General features: G+C 51.5%; 6 protein-coding genes and 1 non-coding gene across 7 annotated transcripts; 3 read left to right on the forward strand and 4 right to left on the reverse strand.

Annotated features, from left to right (window-relative positions):
- Nucleotides 1-539: 539 nt before the first annotated feature.
- QC764_608240 (uncharacterized protein) lies at nucleotides 540-1683 on the forward strand (the record flags this gene model as incomplete). The annotated part of the gene is made up of 2 exons (XM_062949312.1): nucleotides 540-825; nucleotides 879-1683. The coding sequence occupies 2 exons, from the start codon at nucleotides 540-542 to the stop codon at nucleotides 1547-1549; spliced, it is 957 nt and encodes a 318-aa protein (XP_062798029.1). The 3' UTR covers nucleotides 1550-1683.
- QC764_608250 (uncharacterized protein) lies at nucleotides 1620-4705 on the reverse strand. Its single transcript, XM_062949313.1, has 2 exons — nucleotides 4372-4705; nucleotides 1620-4321 (listed from the first exon to the last, which is right to left on the reverse strand). The coding sequence occupies exons 1-2, from the start codon at nucleotides 4544-4546 to the stop codon at nucleotides 1809-1811; spliced, it is 2688 nt and encodes an 895-aa protein (XP_062798030.1). The 5' UTR covers nucleotides 4547-4705; the 3' UTR covers nucleotides 1620-1808.
- Nucleotides 4706-5090: 385 nt separating this feature from the next.
- Nucleotides 5091-9497, forward strand: QC764_0098290 (uncharacterized protein). The gene is made up of 4 exons (XM_062941041.1): nucleotides 5091-6002; nucleotides 6077-6834; nucleotides 7555-8253; nucleotides 8320-9497. Exons 1-4 carry the CDS (start codon nucleotides 5197-5199, stop codon nucleotides 9414-9416), a joined length of 3360 nt encoding a protein of 1119 aa, XP_062798031.1. The 5' UTR covers nucleotides 5091-5196; the 3' UTR covers nucleotides 9417-9497.
- A 377-nt stretch (nucleotides 9498-9874) lies between these two features.
- Nucleotides 9875-10201, reverse strand: QC764_0098300 (uncharacterized protein; the record flags this gene model as incomplete). The annotated part of the gene is made up of 1 exon (XM_062941042.1): nucleotides 9875-10201. The coding sequence occupies one exon, from the start codon at nucleotides 10199-10201 to the stop codon at nucleotides 9875-9877; it is 327 nt and encodes a 108-aa protein (XP_062798032.1).
- Nucleotides 10202-12135: 1934 nt separating this feature from the next.
- Nucleotides 12136-12916, reverse strand: QC764_0098310 (uncharacterized protein; the record flags this gene model as incomplete). The annotated part of the gene is made up of 2 exons (XM_062941043.1): nucleotides 12136-12140; nucleotides 12355-12916. 2 exons carry the CDS (start codon nucleotides 12914-12916, stop codon nucleotides 12136-12138), a joined length of 567 nt encoding a protein of 188 aa, XP_062798033.1.
- A 4031-nt stretch (nucleotides 12917-16947) lies between these two features.
- On the reverse strand, nucleotides 16948-19409 carry QC764_208050 (uncharacterized protein). The gene is made up of 3 exons (XM_062944515.1): nucleotides 18764-19409; nucleotides 17582-18681; nucleotides 16948-17484 (listed from the first exon to the last, which is right to left on the reverse strand). Exons 1-3 carry the CDS (start codon nucleotides 19035-19037, stop codon nucleotides 17131-17133), a joined length of 1728 nt encoding a protein of 575 aa, XP_062798034.1. The 5' UTR covers nucleotides 19038-19409; the 3' UTR covers nucleotides 16948-17130.
- Nucleotides 19410-20431: 1022 nt separating this feature from the next.
- Nucleotides 20432-20520, forward strand: QC764_0098330. The gene has a single exon. It is a non-coding gene; the product is annotated as a tRNA-Asp (tRNA).
- Nucleotides 20521-22020: the final 1500 nt, after the last annotated feature.

Consider the following 22020-nt stretch of genomic DNA (forward strand, 5'->3'; position numbering starts at 1 on the left):
CAGTATGAGGACGATGCCGTGATCCAGGTCCTTCAGCTTGTAGCAATCAAACCGACGACCTCCCCCAGATCCCATCTTGCCAAGGAGTCATCACTGATGCCAAAAGATATGGCATGCACGCCATGAAGTTTATGTAGTTCGACCATGTCGAGGCAGGTCATGACCCCCTGTGGGACGAAGACAGCAGCGGTCTACCTACCTACCTACCTGGCCACCGCCGTTGTAGGCAAATAAATGCACAGTGTCACATAGCGAACCTACTGCGTCCCCCTATGCGAATGTCCTGCGTGCCTTGCATGTGTCGTCGAAAAAGAGTGGAATCTTGCGGCACGGATTTAATCCTTGACATTGAAACTATCACGATGATTCGCCAGTAAAACTAAAGCGTCGCCACGGCCCGCGCACACGGCCTGATAGTGGAGTCAACGACGTTGTACTCATTTTAGCAGGGTGTGATTATAGGGAGCTTTTGTCAATAGCCTCGAACCGTTCAACCAATAGCCCCTACGCAACATGCCTTGAAAGGTGTTTTTAAGGACATGCGCGCCCAGTATGGTCAGACACGCAAGTTTTCTCTCCCACCATCTGTCACTCTTTTGATCACCAGTCATTCATTTGATCACCCCTTCACTCATTACCAAAAAATGCGCTCATTCTCATCAGCGGCGGGCATCGCGGCCCTCGTGTTCGGTTTGGTTGGTGTGTGCTCAGCAACATCGGGTGTTGACACGAGTGTTCCTGGGTGGGATAGAGCGCTGCAACAGGAAGGATGGACGTGTCTCACGCCACCCCGCCGCACCCAGCCCGGCAGAAGTGTATCTTTCAGTTCGTTCCAGCCCTACCCGATTCTTGTTCAATCAGATGCTAACATCTCACAGGCAACACCGTCTGCCCCGGCCAGATCAACACCTGTGAGGCCCTGTGCAAGTCAAGAGGAGGCGTCGTCGAAGGCGAGAACGCCTGCGTGTCCAACAACGGCGGCGTCGACAACCCCTTCAACTCCAACACCTACTGCTTCATCTGCAACTGCAAGGACGGCGCCCTCCCCGATCTCGAGACCTACTACAACACAGTTCCCCGCTACCGCTGTGAGATCCGGAGCCAGAACTGCTTCTACGGCTACAACCAAGGTGGACAGTTGCCGCCTGACGGGGCTTGCCGTTGTCCCGAGGCCGAGTATGCGGTTCCCCCTTCTTGGTACAGCTTGCTGCCGAAGACGACAACTACCTCGACTGTGATCCCGCCCTCGTCAACCTCTGTTCCAGTGCCCCAGACGTCGACCTCGGCCGCCGAGACATCATCAACCAGTGACCCTGTCACTGTTACTGATACAGTGATCCCGAACACGAGCACCGGGTTGACAACCATCGAGACAATCACCACGGCCCCCACTTCTGAGTCGACTTTGGTGGTGATTGAGACGACTACTTCCATCTTCTCCAACGGGACTGCGCCCGTGCCAACCCAGAAGCCAATCCCTACCGGAGGATCTACCAGACCAGTGGTCGGCGTGGTTGGCGCCATGGTGGCCGCCTTGCTGGCGATGTAATGCACATTGCAACCGCCTGGATAAGTCTCTGGGAAGCGTGTACACCACGGGACTTGGACATAGTTCATAGACATTTATTGTAGGCCGAATATAATAGATAATACATATGCGGAGACTATTAGCTAGTTCTCCGGAGCGATCAATGTTTCCCTATTAGTATACAACCTCTCTTCCTTAAACTCAAATCCCCTCTCATAGCTACAATACATTATTCCCATTTAAACCAAGAAAAGGACTCTCAAAGCTTTCACACCTCCCCTCAAGCCGTCAGCCTCCCCGGACACAAATTCTGCGGCTTGATCCCCTCCCTCGGCGCACACAACCCCACAAAATCATGCTTCCTGCTCTTGGTCACAGCCTCATACCTCAGATCGCACCTCAACGCACCGTTAATCTTGACATCACTAGCAAAATGTGCGCAGGTGTCCACTGCCGGCTTGCAAAGAGGAAGGCAGTACTTTGCCTCGGTCGCCTTGGGCCTCTCCCCGTTGGCGCAGACGACCTTGATAGGCTCACACATGGAGTTGCTTGGGCACTTGTCACCTGCTCCGCATGGCTCGAGGCCGGCTCTTTTGACGGCGAAGCCGGCTACAATGTCGCCTTCGTTGAAGATGGGAACACCGTCGGGGTCTTGGCCGGGGCCGCCTCGGGTAGTCGTGGTGTTGATGACTATTTGGGCGTCTTGAGCGGTGGGCCGGGTGGGAGCTGGGACAGGAGCAGGCTGGTTGGGCAATTTGGCGTATCCCGTCGAGTCGTCGACGCAAAGACCGGGGTCTGTCCAGGCAGCTTTGGCGACATCGCTCCACAGCTGTGTCATGTTGTAGATGTTGCGGACAGTGTAGAAAATGCGACAGTGGGCGGCCTCGTACTGGAACTGCCTCGGGACGTGCTCGGCGTTGGGATCCTTCTCCCAGTCAGACTTGAGGATCTCGTCGCGGAGGTTAAGCCCGGCGTGGTGAATCCAGAGCCCGGTGTCTCTTGTTTCGTAGTCGATGGGAATGTTTGGGAGTGACGAGTTGTCCGGGAGGAGTTGGCCGGTGAACTGGAACATCCAGTCGAGAATATGGTTGGAGTAAGCACGTGTGCCACGGCTTCCAGAGACAGCTTGCATCGGACCCGTCTCGGGACGGCCACCAGCGACGATGGTACGTACACCCGCTTGGGTCATAAACCCAACAAAGAGGGAGCAGGTGGACGAACAGAGGCCATCAGTGAGAATGACGATGTCTTCGGGCTTCCACGCCTGCTTGGTGGTGACAGGATTGCCGCCATAGCCGTACGGGTCGTCTTCCACCGTCTCGATGCTGAATGCCGAGTAAAGAACTTGATCGTCGGAGAGGTTCAGCCTCTCGACCTTTGAGAACGTATCCTTGCGGTAGCTGGCCGATCCAGGACTGTACTGGGCCCAGTTGTCATACGTAGTGTTTGTGAGAGGGTTGATTTTGGTGGCGACGACAAACTCGTTGGCTGCCTCATCCCACTGATCAAACAGTTGCACATCGTCTTCGGGATCCAACCCTTTCCACCACTCGGTAATGGTATCTCCCACCAAATCACCCAGAGGATGGCTTCGTCTGCGACTGCCAGCCCAGGTCCACGGCAGGGAATCAGGCTCCTGGGGGAAGAAACGACGGAATGTGTCGAAGGCAAGGTTGGGGGATCCACCTCGGTTCTGTTGGAGATCGATGATGATCTTTTTCACGTTCCTGTCCTCCGCCTTGGTGATGAACTCCTGGACTGTGTTGCTAAAATTCTTGGCCTCTTCGGGGAACTGCTCGAAGGTCGGGATGGAAAGAATTCCAACGTCATCCTGGAAGTAGCCGGTGACTACTCCACCGCCAGAAATAGTGAGAAACGGCTGCGCAACTTCGGGCTTTGGGAATGCCTCGTCACTCTCTTCTAACCAGTCCGTATCGATCTTGATCTCGATAAGTTGCAAGCCATCCTCTCCTTCAAAGTCAAAGACGAGACCGGAATCCGATGAGTCCTCGATGACTTCCACTGGCGGCGCTAAGCCGAGGACGAAATAGTTGTAAAAGTCCCCAGCAGTCTCGAGAGGTCCAGGGCTATGGATTTGATTCAGGAGAGCGAGCCAGTTGTCGTTCCATTCGGTTCCATCCTCTAGCTTCACGTTAAAAGTGTCGTCAAGTCCATTGCCTGGATAGAACAGGAGTTGACCGCCCAGAGTGCCGTAGAAGCCCTGGATATCGTTGGTGGGGTGCTCAAACATGTCGTTCCAATCGGCATGACTTTCGAGATAGCCAAACGCGTTCCGGCTGGAGAACTGGGCAAGGAATTCAGTGGCATCAACACCATTGATGGTCGCCACTGGAGACGGCTCTTCCGCCCAGCCGTTGTTCCGTGCTTTCACAATATCATCCTTCAGGTAAATTCTTGGTAGTGCTTTCCCATCCAGAGAGGCAGAGACGAAGTCGAAGGGGCTTGCAAAGCTGAAAGCGGCGGTGATGCCAATGTAGAGATTGACATGGTCGTCGTGGATGGCGTGGACGATGGAGTGGATGTCGTATTCGAAATCCAATTGTCTGATGTACTGATCATCGAGGACCTTCTGCTTGACTCTCCCAAGTTCGGCAACCACGTCGACTGCTGGTTGTTGATACTCGGCAGGAGGAGACTCGAGGTAGGCCAAAGTGCTTTGGAACTGCAGGGTGGTGTTGTAGTACTCGATAAAGCGGAGTCCAACGTCTTTGAGGAAGGGGACGGCGGTTAAACAAGAGTAGACGTCAGAGGCGTTGAATACGGGGAAGAACTCTGTGATGGCGTCAGTTTCGTCAACATAAATAACTGGGGAAATCCCTCACGTAGCTTGAGGTCCTCCTCAATAATATCGAAGAGCGCACCACATGGTCTGCCCGTATCGTTTGCCGCACGTCGATTGAGTAGACTCGGACGCGGTCCTGGCCTGGCATTGACAGAGTCAAAAATGCCTGAAAGAACGAAGCTGCTCCAGAGGAGCAATCTGGGAACGAACGTCATGGTCGTGTAACAGACGCAAATAAAAGTCCTTCACAGTCGCTGCCCACATCGTGACAACGAGGGAGGCCCGTCCCTTTTGCTTAAATCCCATCCCTATTGCTCCCCTCCCGTCCCTCCTAGGCGCATCCTGCAGAGCCGCGAACACGAAAATAGTGCAAGGCAACCTCCAAAGAAAACATGCGGTTCTCGGAGTCGTAAAAATCAGCCAATCGCTTATGATCAGTCAGCTTTTAGCCCCCAAACACCCCTCCAATTTCCCAGGACCTATTTGGCAGGTACCGCTGACCAGCTACCGTTTTGCTGCAGATAGCAGGTTCCTGCCTAGCTCAATGAAACCGCGCCAAGGCGTGAGGGCCTATGGGGGCTGAGTGGATCGGTACCATGCATTAGCGTATTCAATGTTACCTTGATCCCTTATTTGGGCAGGTGCACCTTGTGTGCTATATGTTCATTGGAAAGCGGCGGCCAGCCTCACCTTGGCACTCTTATTCTATCCGGTGTCAGATTTTAGACGCAGGAAGCTGCATGAAGCCATTCTTTCCAACTCCCCCTCGATGGCCAAGAACAACATTTGATGCTGGTGATATCCACCCCACTTTCGCACAGGTCCATCACACCATTTGCTATCCGTACACTCATTATCTTATAGAATGTCTTCACCTTCACAAGTTGTTGACGGGGTTATCATCTCGTCCAATCCTGCCGACTGCCTGGGACCGCCGGCACCATGGTTTTTTGACTACATTTTTGACAGCTTGGAGTATGATCGCTGGGTCAAGAGCGTTCCTTCTCGCCTTCTGAGGCTGGTAGGTGGCCCAGGATCCGGCAAGACTTCGTTCGCCGCACTGGCAGTAAACCGTCTCCGACAGAATGCCCAAGCCCATCATAACCATCAAAAGCCGCCTCTTGTCTCGTCAGTATTTCTCAAGCCCCTCACTGTTCGTGATGCCAGCGCAGCGGTTCACCAGGAACAAAACGCCATTCCATTCGGCGTTCAATTCTTGGCGGAGATTGAGAGACAAATAGATGCCAAGATTGGTGTCAACAGCGATCTTTCTCCACCTCCTTCCCCTCAGACTCAGATCGACGGTACAGCACTTCTCAACAGTATCAGATTCAAGCTCTTCCGACTCTCAGACGTCTGGCTTGTGGTGGACGACCTCGACTGTCTGTGGCCTATCAGGAAAGAATATCTCGAAGTGGAAGAACGACTGGAGCAACTTCGTGGCATTGGCGTCAGAGTCCTCCTCACCTCTCGTACTCCTTTTCAACTCTCTACTCAGAAACCAATTTGCGACGTTTCTCTCGAGAATGAGTACGATCACGATGAAGAACAGCATGAAGGTCGACCTGGTCTGATAACGTGGTGGGAATGTAATTTGGACCACGATAGCACTGGAGGGCCCTTTTGGATCTGCCAGAAGTGCAAAGAGGCTGGATATGCTTGTGGGAATGAGTGAGATACCTTCAGCTCCGTCACATCGATGTGCATTCACTCGCGCATACCCCCGTCACTAACCCCTGCCACAGATCACATTCTCCCCCAGAACTCACCAGCAACCCATTTCCCGTGACATTCGATATCAGCAATGCCCCCGAGCCCAGCATGAAGTCCTTGATCATCCACAACCTCCAGCTCGAACACGGACGATTCTGGCCGCTCCAACCTCCCTTCAGATCTCACCAAGATGAATACCCTCCCTTATCCTGCCTTGGCAGACGCTTGATATCCGGTAGTACCACGGAAGAACCCTCAAGAGAGGCCGTCGACTTCGTGGTCAAGTTGGTCCAGCTGTCTTACGGCAACCCCAGCATGGCCTTGCTTCTGCTGGAGACAATCCACCAGGCCGAGACCCTTGATGCGGCGATGGCCAAAAGTGACAGGTTCCCGAAGAGCGTCGTGGAGATGTTTGACCGGTTGATAGATGCGCAGATACGAAGTCGGTTACTGGACAAGACGTCGCCAAGAGAGATGAGGGCCAGGGCAACGCTGGCGTTGCATGCCATCCGAATTGTGGGCAACGCAGAGAAAGGCCTCAAGTTTTCCGGTGTTGAATTTGAGAGTCTTAAGATGAGGCTTCTGGACGAAAGTGACAGATGTGGAAGTCATGGATTTGAAGACCTACTCGATTCTGAAGACTTTGAAGTTGTTGACGAGGTAATTGGCGCTGCAGGGGGCCTGTTGGCAGTTGAAACGATGGGCACTCGGTACTATGTGAGATGCTTTCATCCTGACTTCTACAACTACGTCAAGGAACGGTATAATGAGTTTGTGTCTGAGTGGGAATGTGAGAAGGAGTAAGAGAGTAACACGGACGTGCCTGATGCTTTCACAAGCTTCCAAGAAATGCAATATCCGTACCGTTTCAAATCTATGATAAGAAAATGAAACTGAGATAACACGTCTTTCGTTACACTGGGAATCCAGGAACATGCTAGATTCTTGAGGCGACACAAGTCTACCTCTCTTGGCCCCCACAACCACCCCCTTTCCCCCGCTTTGGTACTGACCGCCAATCAGCTTCTGTTAGCTTACCTTACCTTAGGCAACCGTTTTCACATTCTCATCCCACCCCATCCATCGCTTCCACTTCTTCCACTGAGCATACACATCTTTGGGTAAGGGACGCAATGCTTTGCAAATTTTGCCAACAGACAATTTTCGCATCCAGACGCCGATGGGGACTTCACAGAAAGGATTACAGGGACGTCGATAAGGACCCAGAACTGGAGAAATGTACTGTTTGCTCCCACCTTGGCAAGAATGTCGATGTGGACTGCGCATATCGATGGACTATCAGGTGGTTATCGGCTACAAGAGAAGACCAAAAGTGCATGCTCATAACCTTCCGTCAAAGCGACAATCATCTTTCGGGCCCGCAGGCGGAAAATCACGGGGAAACCAGCCATTCCACGGGACATTTTAAGGGTTCAGTGGCATTCTATCTCCTCCAGAAAGGCATGTCCCCACCATCATCCATCAAGACTCCTCGTTGACCGGTTCACAGACACAATCACACCAGCAACCACCCTCCCCAAGACCACAAACATAACCCCCTCTGGATCTCTTCCCCAGATCCAATCCTGGATACACGAATGCTCCACCTCCCACGAAAGATGCCAAGCCATTCAATCCTCCACCTCTTCCTCGTGGCTCCCGACTCGCCTGATCGACGTATCCAACCCATCCAAAATCCACATCATCACCACCAGCCCCTCCATGAAGGAACGCTACACCACGCTGTCACATTGTTGGGGCAGGATCGAAATCATCAAGCTAATCCAGGCCAACTATGCCCAACTCACCGACCCGTCCGTTGGCGTGAACTGGGACAAGCTCACCAAGACCTTCCAAGACGCCATCACCGTGACCAGGGCCCTCGGGATCAAGTACATCTGGATCGACTCGCTCTGTATCGTCCAGTGGGATGGCGAGAAGGCGCCTGGGGATTTCAAGACAGAAGGGCAGCTGATGCATCTTGTGTATAGGAATAGCTTCCTCAACCTTGCCGGCGCTGACTCCAAGGATGGAAGCCAGGGGCTCTTCAGGTCGTACGAAAAGAACCCCAGACAGAGGGTGTTGCATGAACCTGTCAAGATCGAGGGTGGGCGTGGGATAGCGGGGGAGTGGTACATCCTCCCAAAAGACTACTGGCGTCACGAGCTACTCGACAAAATCCTCTACACCAGAGGCTGGGTCTTCCAAGGTACGCCCCTTTCCCCCGTCCATACCTTCTCATTCATCCCAACGAAACTAACCCCCCTTTTCTCAGAGCGCATGCTCGCTCCTCGAATCCTCCACTTCTCCACCCATCAACTCCTCTGGGACTGCGCGACCCTCTCCGCTTCCGAGTCCCTCCCCCAAGGCCTCCCCCGACAAATCGACACCATCTCCGCCACCGAACGCCACTGGCGAGAGCGCCTCCTCCTCATGCGATCAACCCCCGCTAATCAGCCCTCTCTTATCAGAGCCGGAACAGCAGATGACTCCCTCGAAACCTTCTGGATAGATTCTGTCAGGAATTACACCCGCTGCGAACTAACAAACTACATCTCCGACCGCCTCCAAGCCATATGGGGCGTCGCAAAGGTTGTGCGGGACGGGCTAAGGGAAAAGGGCTCTTGGGATGAGAACGACCACCAAGAGGAGGAGTACGCCGCTGGTTTGTGGAGCAAGAATTTGTATCTTCAGTTAGCATGGAGGGTGGTTAACCCGAGGTTGAGGGAGGAGACGAGATTGCCTGGGTTGCAAGGGATACACCCCAGTTGGTCGTGGGCGTCAACTATAGGGGAGATTTCCCTCCAATCGAGGCTTCGGCTGGCGGGGACTTGGTACTGGGTTAGGCACCATGACGGGGGGGAGGTTAGGTTTGAGGTGAAGTGTCTTGGTGATGTGGAGGGCAGCCCGGAGTTGGCGGCTAGAGGGGTGGAGCCGAAGAGGGATCACCAGCCTGAGTTGGTTGGTAAGAAGCTTGCGGTCAGGGGGGTGACGGTGAGGGGGTGCTGGGATCAAAAGACACTAGGAGTTCGGGTATCAGTGGTGGATGTGGCAGTGGTGAAGAGATTTGACTTTTTCCCGGATGTCGTCTTGGGGGAGGGGAGGGAGGTGTATTTGCTCGTGCTATCGGCGCATGAAACGGACGAGCATGGGCAGTTGGTGATGGTGGATGATTCGGCTTCTGGATCTGAAGTGTCATGGAGGAAGCCAAAGGTGACGTATAATTCTGGGACCGGGCTGATGCTAGAAGGGGGTGTGGGCGTTGAAAATGAGTATAAGCGCATTGGAACGTTCCGTTTCCAGGGGCTGGGGAAAGATGATATGAGGGTCCTAGTCGACGAGACGGGAGTGAAGAATATTTGGATTCTGTGAAGCTGATAATTGACGACCTAATGTTTTACATCAACTCAGAAAGAATGACCATTCGCATGTTCCTATACTCCACTGACCAGCACATCAGATATTTCACAAATGTTATCCTCTATGTGCGACCCTGTGCCAGTTTCAGATCTGGCACGGCACTTATTGGTGCATTTCTCACCCATTATGCACCGCTGAAGCTACCTAAGACGTCGCTATGTATCTAGCATCTCAGGTTCAGCAGGGAGGAAACTATCCTTCCTCTAGAATACCTAGCGAACGAGCCACGGCAGCTGAGTTTGCAACACATCGCTCTTGGCCTCATCCACTGTGGGATGCAAAAGCCGACGATAATGATCTTCAAAATCGCCATCCCCGTGTGGAGCGGGTGCTAAACGCAACAGAGTTGCCAGTTCGGCATCCAAACGATCCAACCATATCGGCGATACTCATCAATCTCCGAGCGGCTTCTAGACCATGGGTGGATCGCAGTTGTGCCGGGGTTCGCGCACGCCACCCAGCAAGGGTTCGGCGTATTGGCAGACCTTACTATCAGGCGAGCCTTGAGCTTCAGGTGTATGCTGGACCACTTCGGCGAGTCGGATGAGGCCGATGGCGTGCTTCAAACCTACGGCTGTAAACGTTCTACAGGCTCGGTTGCCGAGGTAGGAGTTGACGTAGTCGTTCATGGGCTTGCAGGTGACACGAATGGCCTGGGCATCGGGTAGCTCGAGGTGGTCGAGGATGTTATCCAGTACGATAGTGGTGCTTGTCAGGAGCAGCAATGACTGCATCATGGCTGCGCTGATAAGCTCGAGCTGACTTGTTGACGTAATGTGAAATCTTTTCGTAGGAAGCTGCGGTCAAGGCGAAAGAATTGTGGGCGCAGGCAAAAGTAGATGAGGCCTCAAAGCGCCGGTATGGATGTTGAGAAGGGGGCAACGAAGTTTAATTGAAGATCGTATTCGACAGAATTTGATGTGCTGGCATTTTGGTAGTAACTGACACGTACCTGATGACGACCTCCTTTGTCGACCATCTAGCTGAGATTTCTTGAAAAGTGGAGGAGTTACAAATGGCGGCGTTTGCTTGGAAAAGATTATCCAGCGGCAGGGTGGTGGGGGTCCTCGCCGGAGCAACAAGAGGCGACAGAAAGCGCACAATAGACGGAGCACGCCCAAGCTTTCGACACCCACTTCCCCTCTTTTTTCTTTCCAGCTGGTGGTTCAATTGAAAAAGAAATCAAATGTCAGGTAATGTAATGGCCCAAGCTCCCCTGCTGGAGAGTGTACACTTCCACATTGAACATCTGGACTGTCATTTCCAGGGAAATCCAACGCTGATTTCGGAAGACATACTGCCAAAAACTGAGGAATATTTCTCTCCTTATCTTCTACATTCACACCCCTCAGTCTTTCAATGAACATGAACATATAAGCGCCGACAGAAAATAAAAATCGAAAATAAAACGGTCGGTAAAAGATATAGGTACTTCGGTACATCGAGCTCGTATTTTCAGGCTCTCAGGCAGAATGATCATGAAGCATAGCTCTTCGCATGTCTGGACATTTACCACTCCGATCTTTAAAGCCGCTGGAGGTACCGAATCGGGGTAGTCCCATCAGTTCAGTGCGCATGTGGACAAGCGAGAGAGACAGTAGAACAATGCAGTCCGAGTTCCCCCTCCAAGCGCAGCTGTCTGTCGGCCACTGACTGTGCGGCGGGTTGCTGTCCCGGTAGCGGGAGGGAAGAGAAAGATTGTGTAGTTGATCGACTTGACTGAAAACAGTGACTGAAAAGCATTTTCTAGAAGATAAGCGTGGGTAGGTATCTACCTTACCTACCTTAGGTCGGTAGTATTGACAACGCATGTATTAGCAAGAGAATTTAAAAGGCTTTCTGCAGTAATCCACTTAGTGCTCGTATATAACCAAACGCCTAGTCACTCTATACAATCTGATATCCATCCCGCAACTCCGGCGGAACCTGGAAAGCCCCGTAGAATGCCACCCTTCCCCTCCTCCAACCTCTTGTAGAGCCTCTCGCCTTCTAAGTCGAATCTCTGACTATCAGAGGACATCTGAACAAAGGATGAAAACCCTGCCACCTTTGCTATCTTCCCAGCATTGTTGGGCAGGTTTTCTAACACGCAAACCGGGGTACCACTTTGACCAAGTTCCTTGAAATTACTGGGCTGGCGTACCCGGTAGAGGATTGACCTTGCAACAAGGCTTGTCCAGGAGGCTGGGTCATCTCTGGAATCTACAGGCGCCCTGGATAGTAGTGATCTGAAGGACCTTCTGGGCCTGCCCTGTTGGTATACGCGGAAGATACTTTGGCCGACCATCTGGGTGATATTTATCAGGCACCTAGGTAACCATGAAGATTCGAGATATAGTAATAAGACGTACCTGGCACCGACTATCGATGACCCCAATGCTTCTGGCGTCATCCTCTATCAAGTTATCGTCCAAGAGAGCAAGCTTGTTCGAATTGTACATGATGTCTGTCCACTCATGCTGTGAAAGCCACTAGAACGACAACGATTCCGATAGCGAACGAGACCGAAATGATTTCCCCCAACTTGTGATGTCAACTAAGCTAACATCATGGGAAAAGCCCTGGGGAAAGGGCTCTCGAGGAGAAGGGTCAAAAACCTTGGCCACCTGTCCGAGCTAAATATCTCATGGTGAGTCAGGTTCTATGACAGGGTATCGAGCAAATAATCTTCTTACCCTGCTTCCGATCTTTACCGAAGTAATATGGATGTCAGATGTCCAATCAGGTCCCGTTGTACCGGTTCTGGATGTGGCCGCCGCCATAGCGAGCGAATGTGTTAATACGGTTATGTACTTTCTCCGTATATTTGACCGCGGAGTCACAACCACTCCGATACGTCCTCGAATTCGGTCTCTCGAATTGCTATCAAAAGCAGAAGCTTGTAACGTACTCCCAAAAAACCCTCTGAACCAGAAGCTCTCAGTTCCGTTATTGGCAAGCAGGCTAGTTGATATGTCCTGGTATCCGTAGTTTGTTGTGGTTGTTGAAGAGCCTCCTGGCCTTGCTCTATCGGCAGTCGGGTAGAGAGACTCTCGGATGAAACTGACCTTGAGTCCACCAAAGTCAGCAGGATACTTGTGTAGCTCTTCTTCGTAGTCAGATTCATCCGACACAATCACTTGCAACTGATGGTTGATGAGGAGATAAAAGCCGATGGCATCTTTGAACACACTCAGAATCTCGTCGATGGTGTCGTCAGACAGCGGCTTGATCGGCGAGATGAGCTTAGGGTGCGGATCCGGAGGTTGTGACTTCAAGGGCAAAAGTGGATAATGAAATCGCACTGGAATGACAACGGGGAGTTCATCCACCGTAAGTAGTATTTGTGCCGGTTTACCGCCAACAGTCTCCGGCGGCGTACACGTCCAGCACCGGTTTCCAGGATCCCAACCATGCAGCTCGAAATCTTCGCTTAGCGCCACCGGCAGCTGTAGGCTGAGGTGGTCAACCATTTGAGCCAGAGTCTCCACTATTGCAGAATCCTCCTTTCCTTTTCATGTCACCTTTGTAGGCGTCTGAGGTCGGACCTTTTCCTCTAACTTTAGGGCGTCGTCGGTCAGGGGAAGGACTTATACGCCGTCGGCCAGGGGAAGGACTCATACCCCATCGGTCAAGGGAAGGGCTCCTATTATCTAGTGCCCACTCGAAAGCTGCCAGGTCTTCGGTGCCTCCGGTGGTGCTTTTAATTATATCTCCAGCTGAGGCTTTCGCTTTCTGGTCTTTATTATGGTCGCGCTATAGTGAGCTTTGGACACCAGATATAGTAGGAGTTTGCGGCCGACTCAGAGGTGGTGATGCCCGGCTTAAGTTGGTAAGCTATGGATGTGACAGGCATTGCTCGATCGAGAACCGGTCCATGGGTATGACTTCCAACATGGATTTGACCAGATCCACTAAGACTGTGAGTACCGAGCTTAAAACAGAGAGCGGTCAAAAGAAAAGGGCCGTAACTTACAGGCGGGATCGAATGGACTTTATAGAACCTTTCGGTTCCAGCGGTATCGAACCGTGAGACTTGAAGGATCATCATCATAATCAAAGGGTCGGAAGCCGTAGAGGCACATATACAAGACCACTCCCAGCGACCAAATATCGACGCCCTTTCCATATTGTCTACCCTCCAAGATTTCCGGCGCAGTATAATAGCCAGGTGTTCCGCAACTGTCTGTCAGATATCGGTGACGTGGTAAATGCGTGGCCAGGCCAAATCCTCCGAGTTTAACTTACAGGTTGTTGTTGAAAACCAGGATACTTTCAGGCTTAATATCACGATAAACCATGTTTCGTTGGTGCTAAGGTGGAGCCGTTGTAAGCTTCCCTCCTAAAAGAAAAAAGAAAAGGCACCCCATTATTATACTTACAAGATAATGAAGAGTATCAACTAGTTATTAAAACACATAACGCGACTCTTGCTTGGAGAGCTTTTTGCGTTTTATTAGGTTTAAGAGCTCGCCTTCTGGTGCCAGCTCCAAGATATAGGTCATAGAAGAAGAGCCTTCTTAAAATATCTCCATCATTTCGACGATGCTGGGGTAATAAATACCCATTAAAATCTCATCACGCACACAGTCGTGAGCCCTGGTGGGACGCACAATCTTCGCCGCGAATAGTCGACCGCTATAACGTTCTCGACACACATAGGTATTTACTCCCGCGGAGCCATGGTGTAGAAGCTTTTCCAGTGAATATTTCTCACGGAAAGAGGGATGAGGGGCATTGAAGCGAAATGAGGGGCATCGATACCGGGATGAAAGTAGCGGCCCACTTTCCGAAAGACGAGGTCGAAGCCAGTAGCGACTGAGATTCTATCTCTATCTTAGAGGAAATTTTGGGCATATGATTCAACCAGACGCCCGTTCAGAGAGGTGCCATTAGTAGACAAGTCCAGAAGGACAGCTTTAGTCTTTTCGCTCCACCCGCTATAAGATCGAAGTCGATAAATCATAAGGTATCTAGGAGAGGCGTACTCTCCTTCTATAACAATGTCTGTAGATCATAAGGTTGGCATTTCAGTACTTGAATTGAGCGGAAAGAATAGGAGTGATAATTTATACCGCACTCTGGGTCAGTTCCCACCAAAAATCCCCTGTCGCGAGTGGTCTCTCCGTCCTCATTGTAAACAGTCTGCAAGTAAAATTTCTCTCCTCTAACGACGCGGATAAGGATGCCCCAAGGCAAGGGTATCTTCTTCGAACGCGAGGGTGTGTTCTCCGTTGGGCCTGGGGATTCGAAGTCGTGTGTGTGTGTATGTGTGACTTGTGTGTGTGTGTGTGTGTGTGTGACTTGGGAACGGTCATCTTCCGCATTTTCTCTCCGCCGAAAGAGGATGCCTGCTGCTGCCACGACGCCTGCTGCCAACAAGAAGGCTTCCATCGTGATGAAGGCAGCGAAGAGAGTGCACCGGGCAGGTAGTAAGGAAGTCGCCGGATATATGGTACAATGACACAAATATTTCAAGCGCGCAAATATTTCTCATAGAATCAGTATTATGACTTTCCCTTTTGCATAGGTATCTAAGTTGAGGTGTCAGACTAAGGATATTAGATAAGGGATTTGTCGGATGTGCTAAAATTTGATAGCTGCCTAAAAGTAGTTAAAGCGGCTAAAGGATCTCAGCTCTGTAGCGCAGCAAGAACTCGTTGTGTTGGCGTGCGTGTGTGTGTGTCCCATTTAGCGCCGAAGGCGGTGTTGGCACACCTGAGGAGGGTAAAATTAGGTAGAGAGATTGCGATATTTTCTAAGGCCTACCATCTTTTCTTATAGCAGTACTTAACGGCAATACCTCGCCACCGGATACCTAACTACCTAAGTCTCTTCTCAAATATCAGCTGTAAGTAGCAGTCTCCTCTTATTTACATCTTGACATCAAATAATAGTAAATTCGAAACAGTCTCAGTCATTGACGAAGTAACGATGAACTGTCCAAACTCAGCTCTGCGAACCAGCATGTTGAACGTACTAGGGTGCCAAAATACCGCCAGCACAACCTGCACTCCGTATTTGGATTATATCGAGGCTTCGTGGCCAGGTCGCCGTGGAAGAGATGATTATATTCGCTTCTGCATCGAAGTAGTCAGAGCTTTCAGTAACGCGCCGTTCCCACCAGTCCAGGAATATATCAATAGCTTGATCGCGGTGCCTAGACACTATTACTTCGACGATACTTTACCAAACTCGCCACCCAGAGCTACCGCGGTGAAGGAGATCGTCCTCATCATCCTTGGAGTCTGGTTGCTGATGCAGCATAGACCACTCCGGCACACGACGATAAGCGTTGCATCATAAAAGCCTACTATGTTCGACAGAAGTTGACGCCCTACAATGAAGACACTGCTCTTTCCAACCATCTTCCCGACCACGTAGCCAAAAGCGGCCTCTTGCCAAATCCCCAAGAAGTCACCCTCTCCAACAGCAGCCTCTCATTAGCCGACACCACACCTCGACCCGAAACCTCCCTTCATTTGCACACCTACTTCGGCATAAATGAGTCCCTCTCAATCACCCCCAAACGCCTCAACGCTGTCAAGCTCTCCACCCTCGGCGGAGTCAAATTCAGCTACACAAACAACATCTCCCGCCACCTCCTCCTCACCCGCCACGCAGGGGAACGACACACTCTCGAACTCTTCGCCTTACCTTATGCCCTCCAAGGCGGCAACAGAAACGCTCTGATCAACACGGGCATCATCCCAGCCGAACTCGTCGACGAAATCGAAGCCTCGTATGTCGTGCTCTTCAACCCGGCCAAAGCCTCCTATCTCCACTGCACCATCGGACGATGGGCTTGTGGTCTTCGATACTGGTGTTAGTGTCTAGACTGCAGCTCCTATCGATTACGCAAAACCACCCTCGAAGCTCTGAAGAGACGACAAAACCGGACTAACCGCGTTGGACAGTACGATCCCCGGCTGGAGACATTGCTAGAGGGAGGGCACGCAATAGAGCGGCAGCTGGAATGGGACCAAACAGAGTTCAAATCCCTTTGCCCTCGCATTCTGGCGCTAGATGCCCATCTGGAAGAGTCTAAGCCATAGAGCTTTTAGGTCATCTTTAGGGATCGGAGGGACACGGTGCAGTATTGGACCTTCTTGTAAGTGTGCTCTTGCCTTACTTTGGACGGATGAGCCTATTTGCTGATATAAACTGTCTACTATAGCACAGATTCGGCAGCATCATCCTGATGTTGACTGTCATTCAGGTCATACTCGGAGCTGCGCAAGTAGCGGGGTCCTTTCCCCCTGTTGCAGGAGACTAGGTATTGATGCAACGAGCTCTGAGGTTTTTTTTTCTGCTCGATTGACGGTCCAGGCTAGGTGCCTAATAATTGTACGGACCAGCAGGGTGGTACGCAAGTGGCTCTCACTACCAAAATATATACTACTGAAGCGTGTGATGGCAGCCACTGCCATCACCATATATATGCCAGTGGAGCGAGCAATGCCGGAAAGTATTGCTCGCTTATAGCTTTTGATAGCAATCAAAGTGGGTTTGGAGCTTTTAAATCCCAATTACGGTGGATGGGAAAAGAAGATGTCCACCATCCCCTCACCGGATGATACCTAGGTACCTAGCTATCACACTAACCTTCTCTAGATCCAAGATGCCAGCATAGTCAAGATAATTACCTATCCAAACACTCTCCCGTTCCCTCGTTGATCCAAATCTTTTATGTCCACTCACTCCACGAAGAACCATCCCGATAAAGCAGCCCATCCGTCTCAAACTGCGGGCCCTCGGCATCGATGATGAGTCCGGCCTCGCAACGCTCAAAGCGGACCTTCTTCTGCTGCTTAATGTAGAAGTCGTCAAAGCGCTGGTTGAGCGCGTCCTTCAAGTTGTCGACGTTGCCCGCTGGGTGTAGCGCGCGCCAGGGCTCAACGCAGGTCTTCTGCTTGCACGACTTAAGGACGAAAAGCAGCGCGTCGAGGCGCGCAACCACGGCCTCGAAGGGCCGGCCCAGGATGGTCTTGGGAGGTTTGGCGGTGGGGTGAAGAAGGTTGGTCATTTGGTAGGGGTCCGTCTGGAGAACATTTTAGCAATCTGTCCAAGAGGGTCGGGCAAAAGGAATAGTAAAGAGGGGAACGGGGCATAGGGAGAGATTAGCATCTGAATCTCACCTTCATGTCGTACAGCTCGTGCTCATTGTTACACCAGATGGAATAGTAGAAGTTGTAGTCGTTCTTCTTAACGTCGATGACGCGCAGCGACTTGTAAGTATTGTTAAGAACGACGTCGGTCTCACCACCGCGGAACACGACGCCACCCTCCATGTAGGCCATGCCCCAGAACTCGACCGTAACGTGCTCCTGGCGTTTGTTCACGGCCTTTTTCTGCTCAGGCTTTGTTAGCGGGATGGCAGCGCCGTCAAAATCGTCGCGCAACGGGATGCCAGCCAGCTGCATAATGGTCGGGGCCAGATCGACGTGGGCAGTAACGACGTTAGATACCTCGCCCTTAGGGACGCCGGGTCCGCGGATGATCAGCGGCACGTTGATATCTTCCTCGTAGCCGCACATCTTTCCGGGCTGCATGCGGTGCTGCCCGATGTGGAAGCCGTTATCACTAGTGTAAATGATATACGTATTATCCAGCAGTTTCGCCGCCTCGAGCCGCTTGATAACGTCGTCGACCAGCTCGTCGACCGACTGCAGTGAGCGGAGGCGCTCGCGGTAGTAGTGATCGTTGTACTCGACGACGTCGTCATCCTGCTTTCGCAGGCCGCGCACCCAGCTACCGCCTGACTCGATGTCTGGGTTGAAGTTGGGCGTACGGGGGACCTGGGCGTCGGGAAAGAGGTGGGCATGCTTGTCTAGGGGGATGGGAGGACCCCAGTGGCGCACATCGTTCTCATCGATGTACATGTTGGAATGAGGGGCGATGGGCGCGATGCCGATGAAGAAAGGCTTGTCCGGATTGGAAATAGCGTTGTCGAGGAAGCCAAGTGCCTTTTCCGAGATAAGGGTCTGCGTATTGATGCCATCGTAAGCAACGGGGGGTTCACGGTTGCGCTGGTACCACGGGGTCATGTAGGCATACGTGAACGGGTCGAGCAGGAAGTCAGACCCGGTCCAGCCAGCAGGGAATGGTTTGTCGTAGTTGTCTACCGAATGGGAGTTGAAGAGCTTGCCCGTATAGTATGTATCGTAGCCGGCCTCCTGTAGCCACACAGGCAGCCAGTTCTCATTGAGACCCTGGTCAACGAACTTAGGATAACCACCTACTTGCTTGTTAGCTTCCTTTTCTTGAAGGTCAAAGTGGCGACGCCTCGGCAAGTTCAACAATAAGGAACATCAACTTACCCCAGGGGGGGAGCACGTCGGTAACATTGGTGTTATGGGCGAGCTTGCCGGTCCATAGCGTGACTCTTGAAGGGCAGCATTGCGATGTAGTGCAGTAGTGCCGCTTGTAGGAAGTGCCCTTGTCGGTGAGGTGCTTCTTGATCAGGGGAACGTAGTCCATGGACTGCAGGTGCAGGTCCTGGTCATCCGTCAGGACGAAGACAATGTTGGGCTTCTTGGCCAGGACGGCAGACAGCTGCAGCCATGTTGCGAGGATAGATGCCGTCAACCGCATGGTGGGCTACGGCTGCTGAGCTCTCTGGGTGATAAGGGTGGGTAAATTGATGGTGGACATCAACATCTTCTGCTCCGTATTGGTTCCGGTTGCCCCTTTTATCTTAAAGACTTACTTTCCACGATTGTCATCCCCAATGCCCAGGTACCTCTGATCTTTCCAATATTGAGTCTTGTTTTCTCTGATCCCCACTCTCCACCTGGATCCTTCAAGATCCTTCAAGTTCCCATAAGGTAAGTACGGCACTAAGGAAAATAGTAACCGTAAGGCCCCACGTATCTACATCTTAAGCACTTGGTGTTTGTGTCGCTTCTCGCGGCGATCGGCAATCGAGTCGGCAGCAGGCTGACGTCGCAAGGACCCTTTTTCTTCGTGGAACCGTGAAACTGGGTCAGCCGCCCCCGCACCACGCATGCCATGCAGTGACGTGCCAATCCTCCACGCCTGCAGCAGAAGCCGGCGTTGTTGGCTTTCTCGATATCTAGCTTGTCCTAAGCACTTTAAAATTGGATATTGGGGTCTCTTCGTGTTCACATATCTCCTCATCCCGGCAAAGCTCACTTTCCTTGACAAACTAGCGCTTCGGGTTATTTTGAACAACTGGATCGGCAGCTGTCAGAAGTGTCAGGCTCAACGCCTACAAGAACTCCGGACGGCGGAGTGGGGCGAAACCAAACAACAAGCTCTCACCTTCAACCCTCCATCCCAGTCCTCCCTCACCTAACCCCGCACCCTCCCCTCAGCCTCCACTCATAGCATATCCTTAGTTCCCTCCCACCTCCACCGCCCTCTCCCACCCCCATCCGCATCTCTCAACGCAGCGATCCACTACATCTTAACCAGGGGGATAGAAAACCGTTAACATACTGTGGGTCGACTAGCTATGCATCCTCCGAAACGGCAATGACGAGAGAACATGACACCTCTTATATCGCACTTTTGCACTAGACTTGCACGGCAGTCGTGGGTGTCCATTAGAAAGCGTGTGATAGTATAGGTACTTAGCCTAAGGGGAACTTTAGTCCGTTGGGTTGATGACCGCCCTGAAGTTAATGCCGTCCTAAGCCAACTACAATCCAAAGTTTGCTAGGAATTGGCTTCCACGTACTATGACATCTCTACTTTAACAGCGGGTATAGGAGACTACCTATCTAGCGTATGTATTACACGGTTCAACACATCTCTACAGTTCGTATTAGGAAGTAGAGTATAAACTTTGTAAATATTTATAAGTTCCGGTACAAAATTTATGCCTACTATAGCGGATCTTAACTTAAGCTTAGGTGAAAACATTGAAGCACGTGACACTCAGGGGTTCAGGGGCTAAAGCTCTCCACCATTAGACCTACAGCAAATCCATCAGGTGGGATGAATTGTAAAAAATCAAAGATAGTCTCTCCCGCCGGGAATTAAACCCGGATCTCAAGCGTTGAAGTCTTGAAAAGATGACAAGCTCACATACTGACTACTATACTACGGAAGATTTGCAGGTGTTGGCACCTGTCGTAGGTTGCTTTTCTCCGCCGGTGTCACCACCTATCAAGGTCGGCTTCCTATGCATCAAGGTGTCTCATGACGGGGCTTCGGTTTTGTTATCAGTTGCAGTGTGACCGCCCAGGCTAAAAAAGCCAGACTGATCTCAACCCACCAAGAATGTAAATCTCATAATTGAAATAATTTAATCAGATAATCCTTCCCACCGATCAAAACCCAAAACGTGAATCCCAAAATGCACCTTCGCTATGATAACCCTACATTAAACCATAAAAACAAAATCCCGAGGCAAACAACTAAGAATGCTCCCAAATCTTAAACGAAAATGGACTCCCCTTTGGCCTCGCCCTCCCCGGCCCAAACATCTCCCTCCTCGTCCTTTCCAATACCTCAGGAGGCGCAAACCCGTAACACACCTTCCCATTCCCCACCGTCCCACCCTCCGTCGAACTAGTATCAGCCCTTCTCACCCAACCCCAATCCTCAGCGTACCTACGCTCTCCCAGTCTAAAATAATCCCATACCCCAGCTTCGTCTCCTTAATCTCCTACAGTACTTCGCCCCACTTACTCGTCTTCCACGGCAGCTCCTCCAAGCACAGCACTCTCGTGGCTGCAATCACAGAAGAGACTTTCACGTCCCTAACGTAGTAGTTGTTTTGCGCCAGAGCCGCGGTTCCCAAGCCAACGCAGACGATGGTGGCTAGGATGGCGATTAAATATACTATCCACAGGTCCCGCTGGACGTACAGATAAAATTTGGCGATGCAGATCTTAACGCAGGGGTATTTCGGGCTAGTATCGTCCTCGGGCTTCTCAAAAGCCGTCACTCCCGAGCGCGTCTCTAGTTCGCCGGCTTATAATACTATTATAAACTGCGGGTTAGAGAGCAGCACGAGGGTGATATTCTTATAGAATATCTGGACAACTTCTATAAAATTTAAGACCGCGAGATAAGTCGCTTTATTAATAAGCCGAGTCTAGGTAGTATCGGTTATAAGATTAGGAAACGGGATATAGTAGATCTTCCCTCTCAGAAACTATCGAAAACCAAGACCAGAAGCATAGTGGTTTGGGGTGCGGCCACAGGCCTGAGGGTTTGAGTAAGGAAGTGGGGCTCTCGGAGGATTCGGGGGTTCAGGGGTCATGTATATAAGCGGTCTGCTTCGGGCATTCTATTTTAGACAGGACATCGACTTTTATTTCTTCATATTTTTGTGCCTTGCACGCGTGCAGGCAATTTTGGCCCTCTGATCAGGCCGATCAGGTGCTTATTATGTGGTCTGCGAGCCCATAGAGTCTTTTCTTTGTCCTACGTGGAGTGCGGCCTGCGAGCGAGCCACTGTCACGCAGGTGTGTTCATTCAGAGACCCTGTTGAGGGTATATTTGTGGTGTTGTGGTTCATTTGTGTGTTTTCTCACCATTTCAGTATATTACAGGGCCTCAGAGGCAATACGATGGCTTGAATCAGCAGTGTTTAGGGACTGCG

This window comes from Podospora pseudoanserina, chromosome 6 (assembly GCF_035222485.1).
Source record: "Podospora pseudoanserina strain CBS 124.78 chromosome 6, whole genome shotgun sequence".
Classification (NCBI taxonomy): domain Eukaryota; kingdom Fungi; phylum Ascomycota; class Sordariomycetes; order Sordariales; family Podosporaceae; genus Podospora; species Podospora pseudoanserina.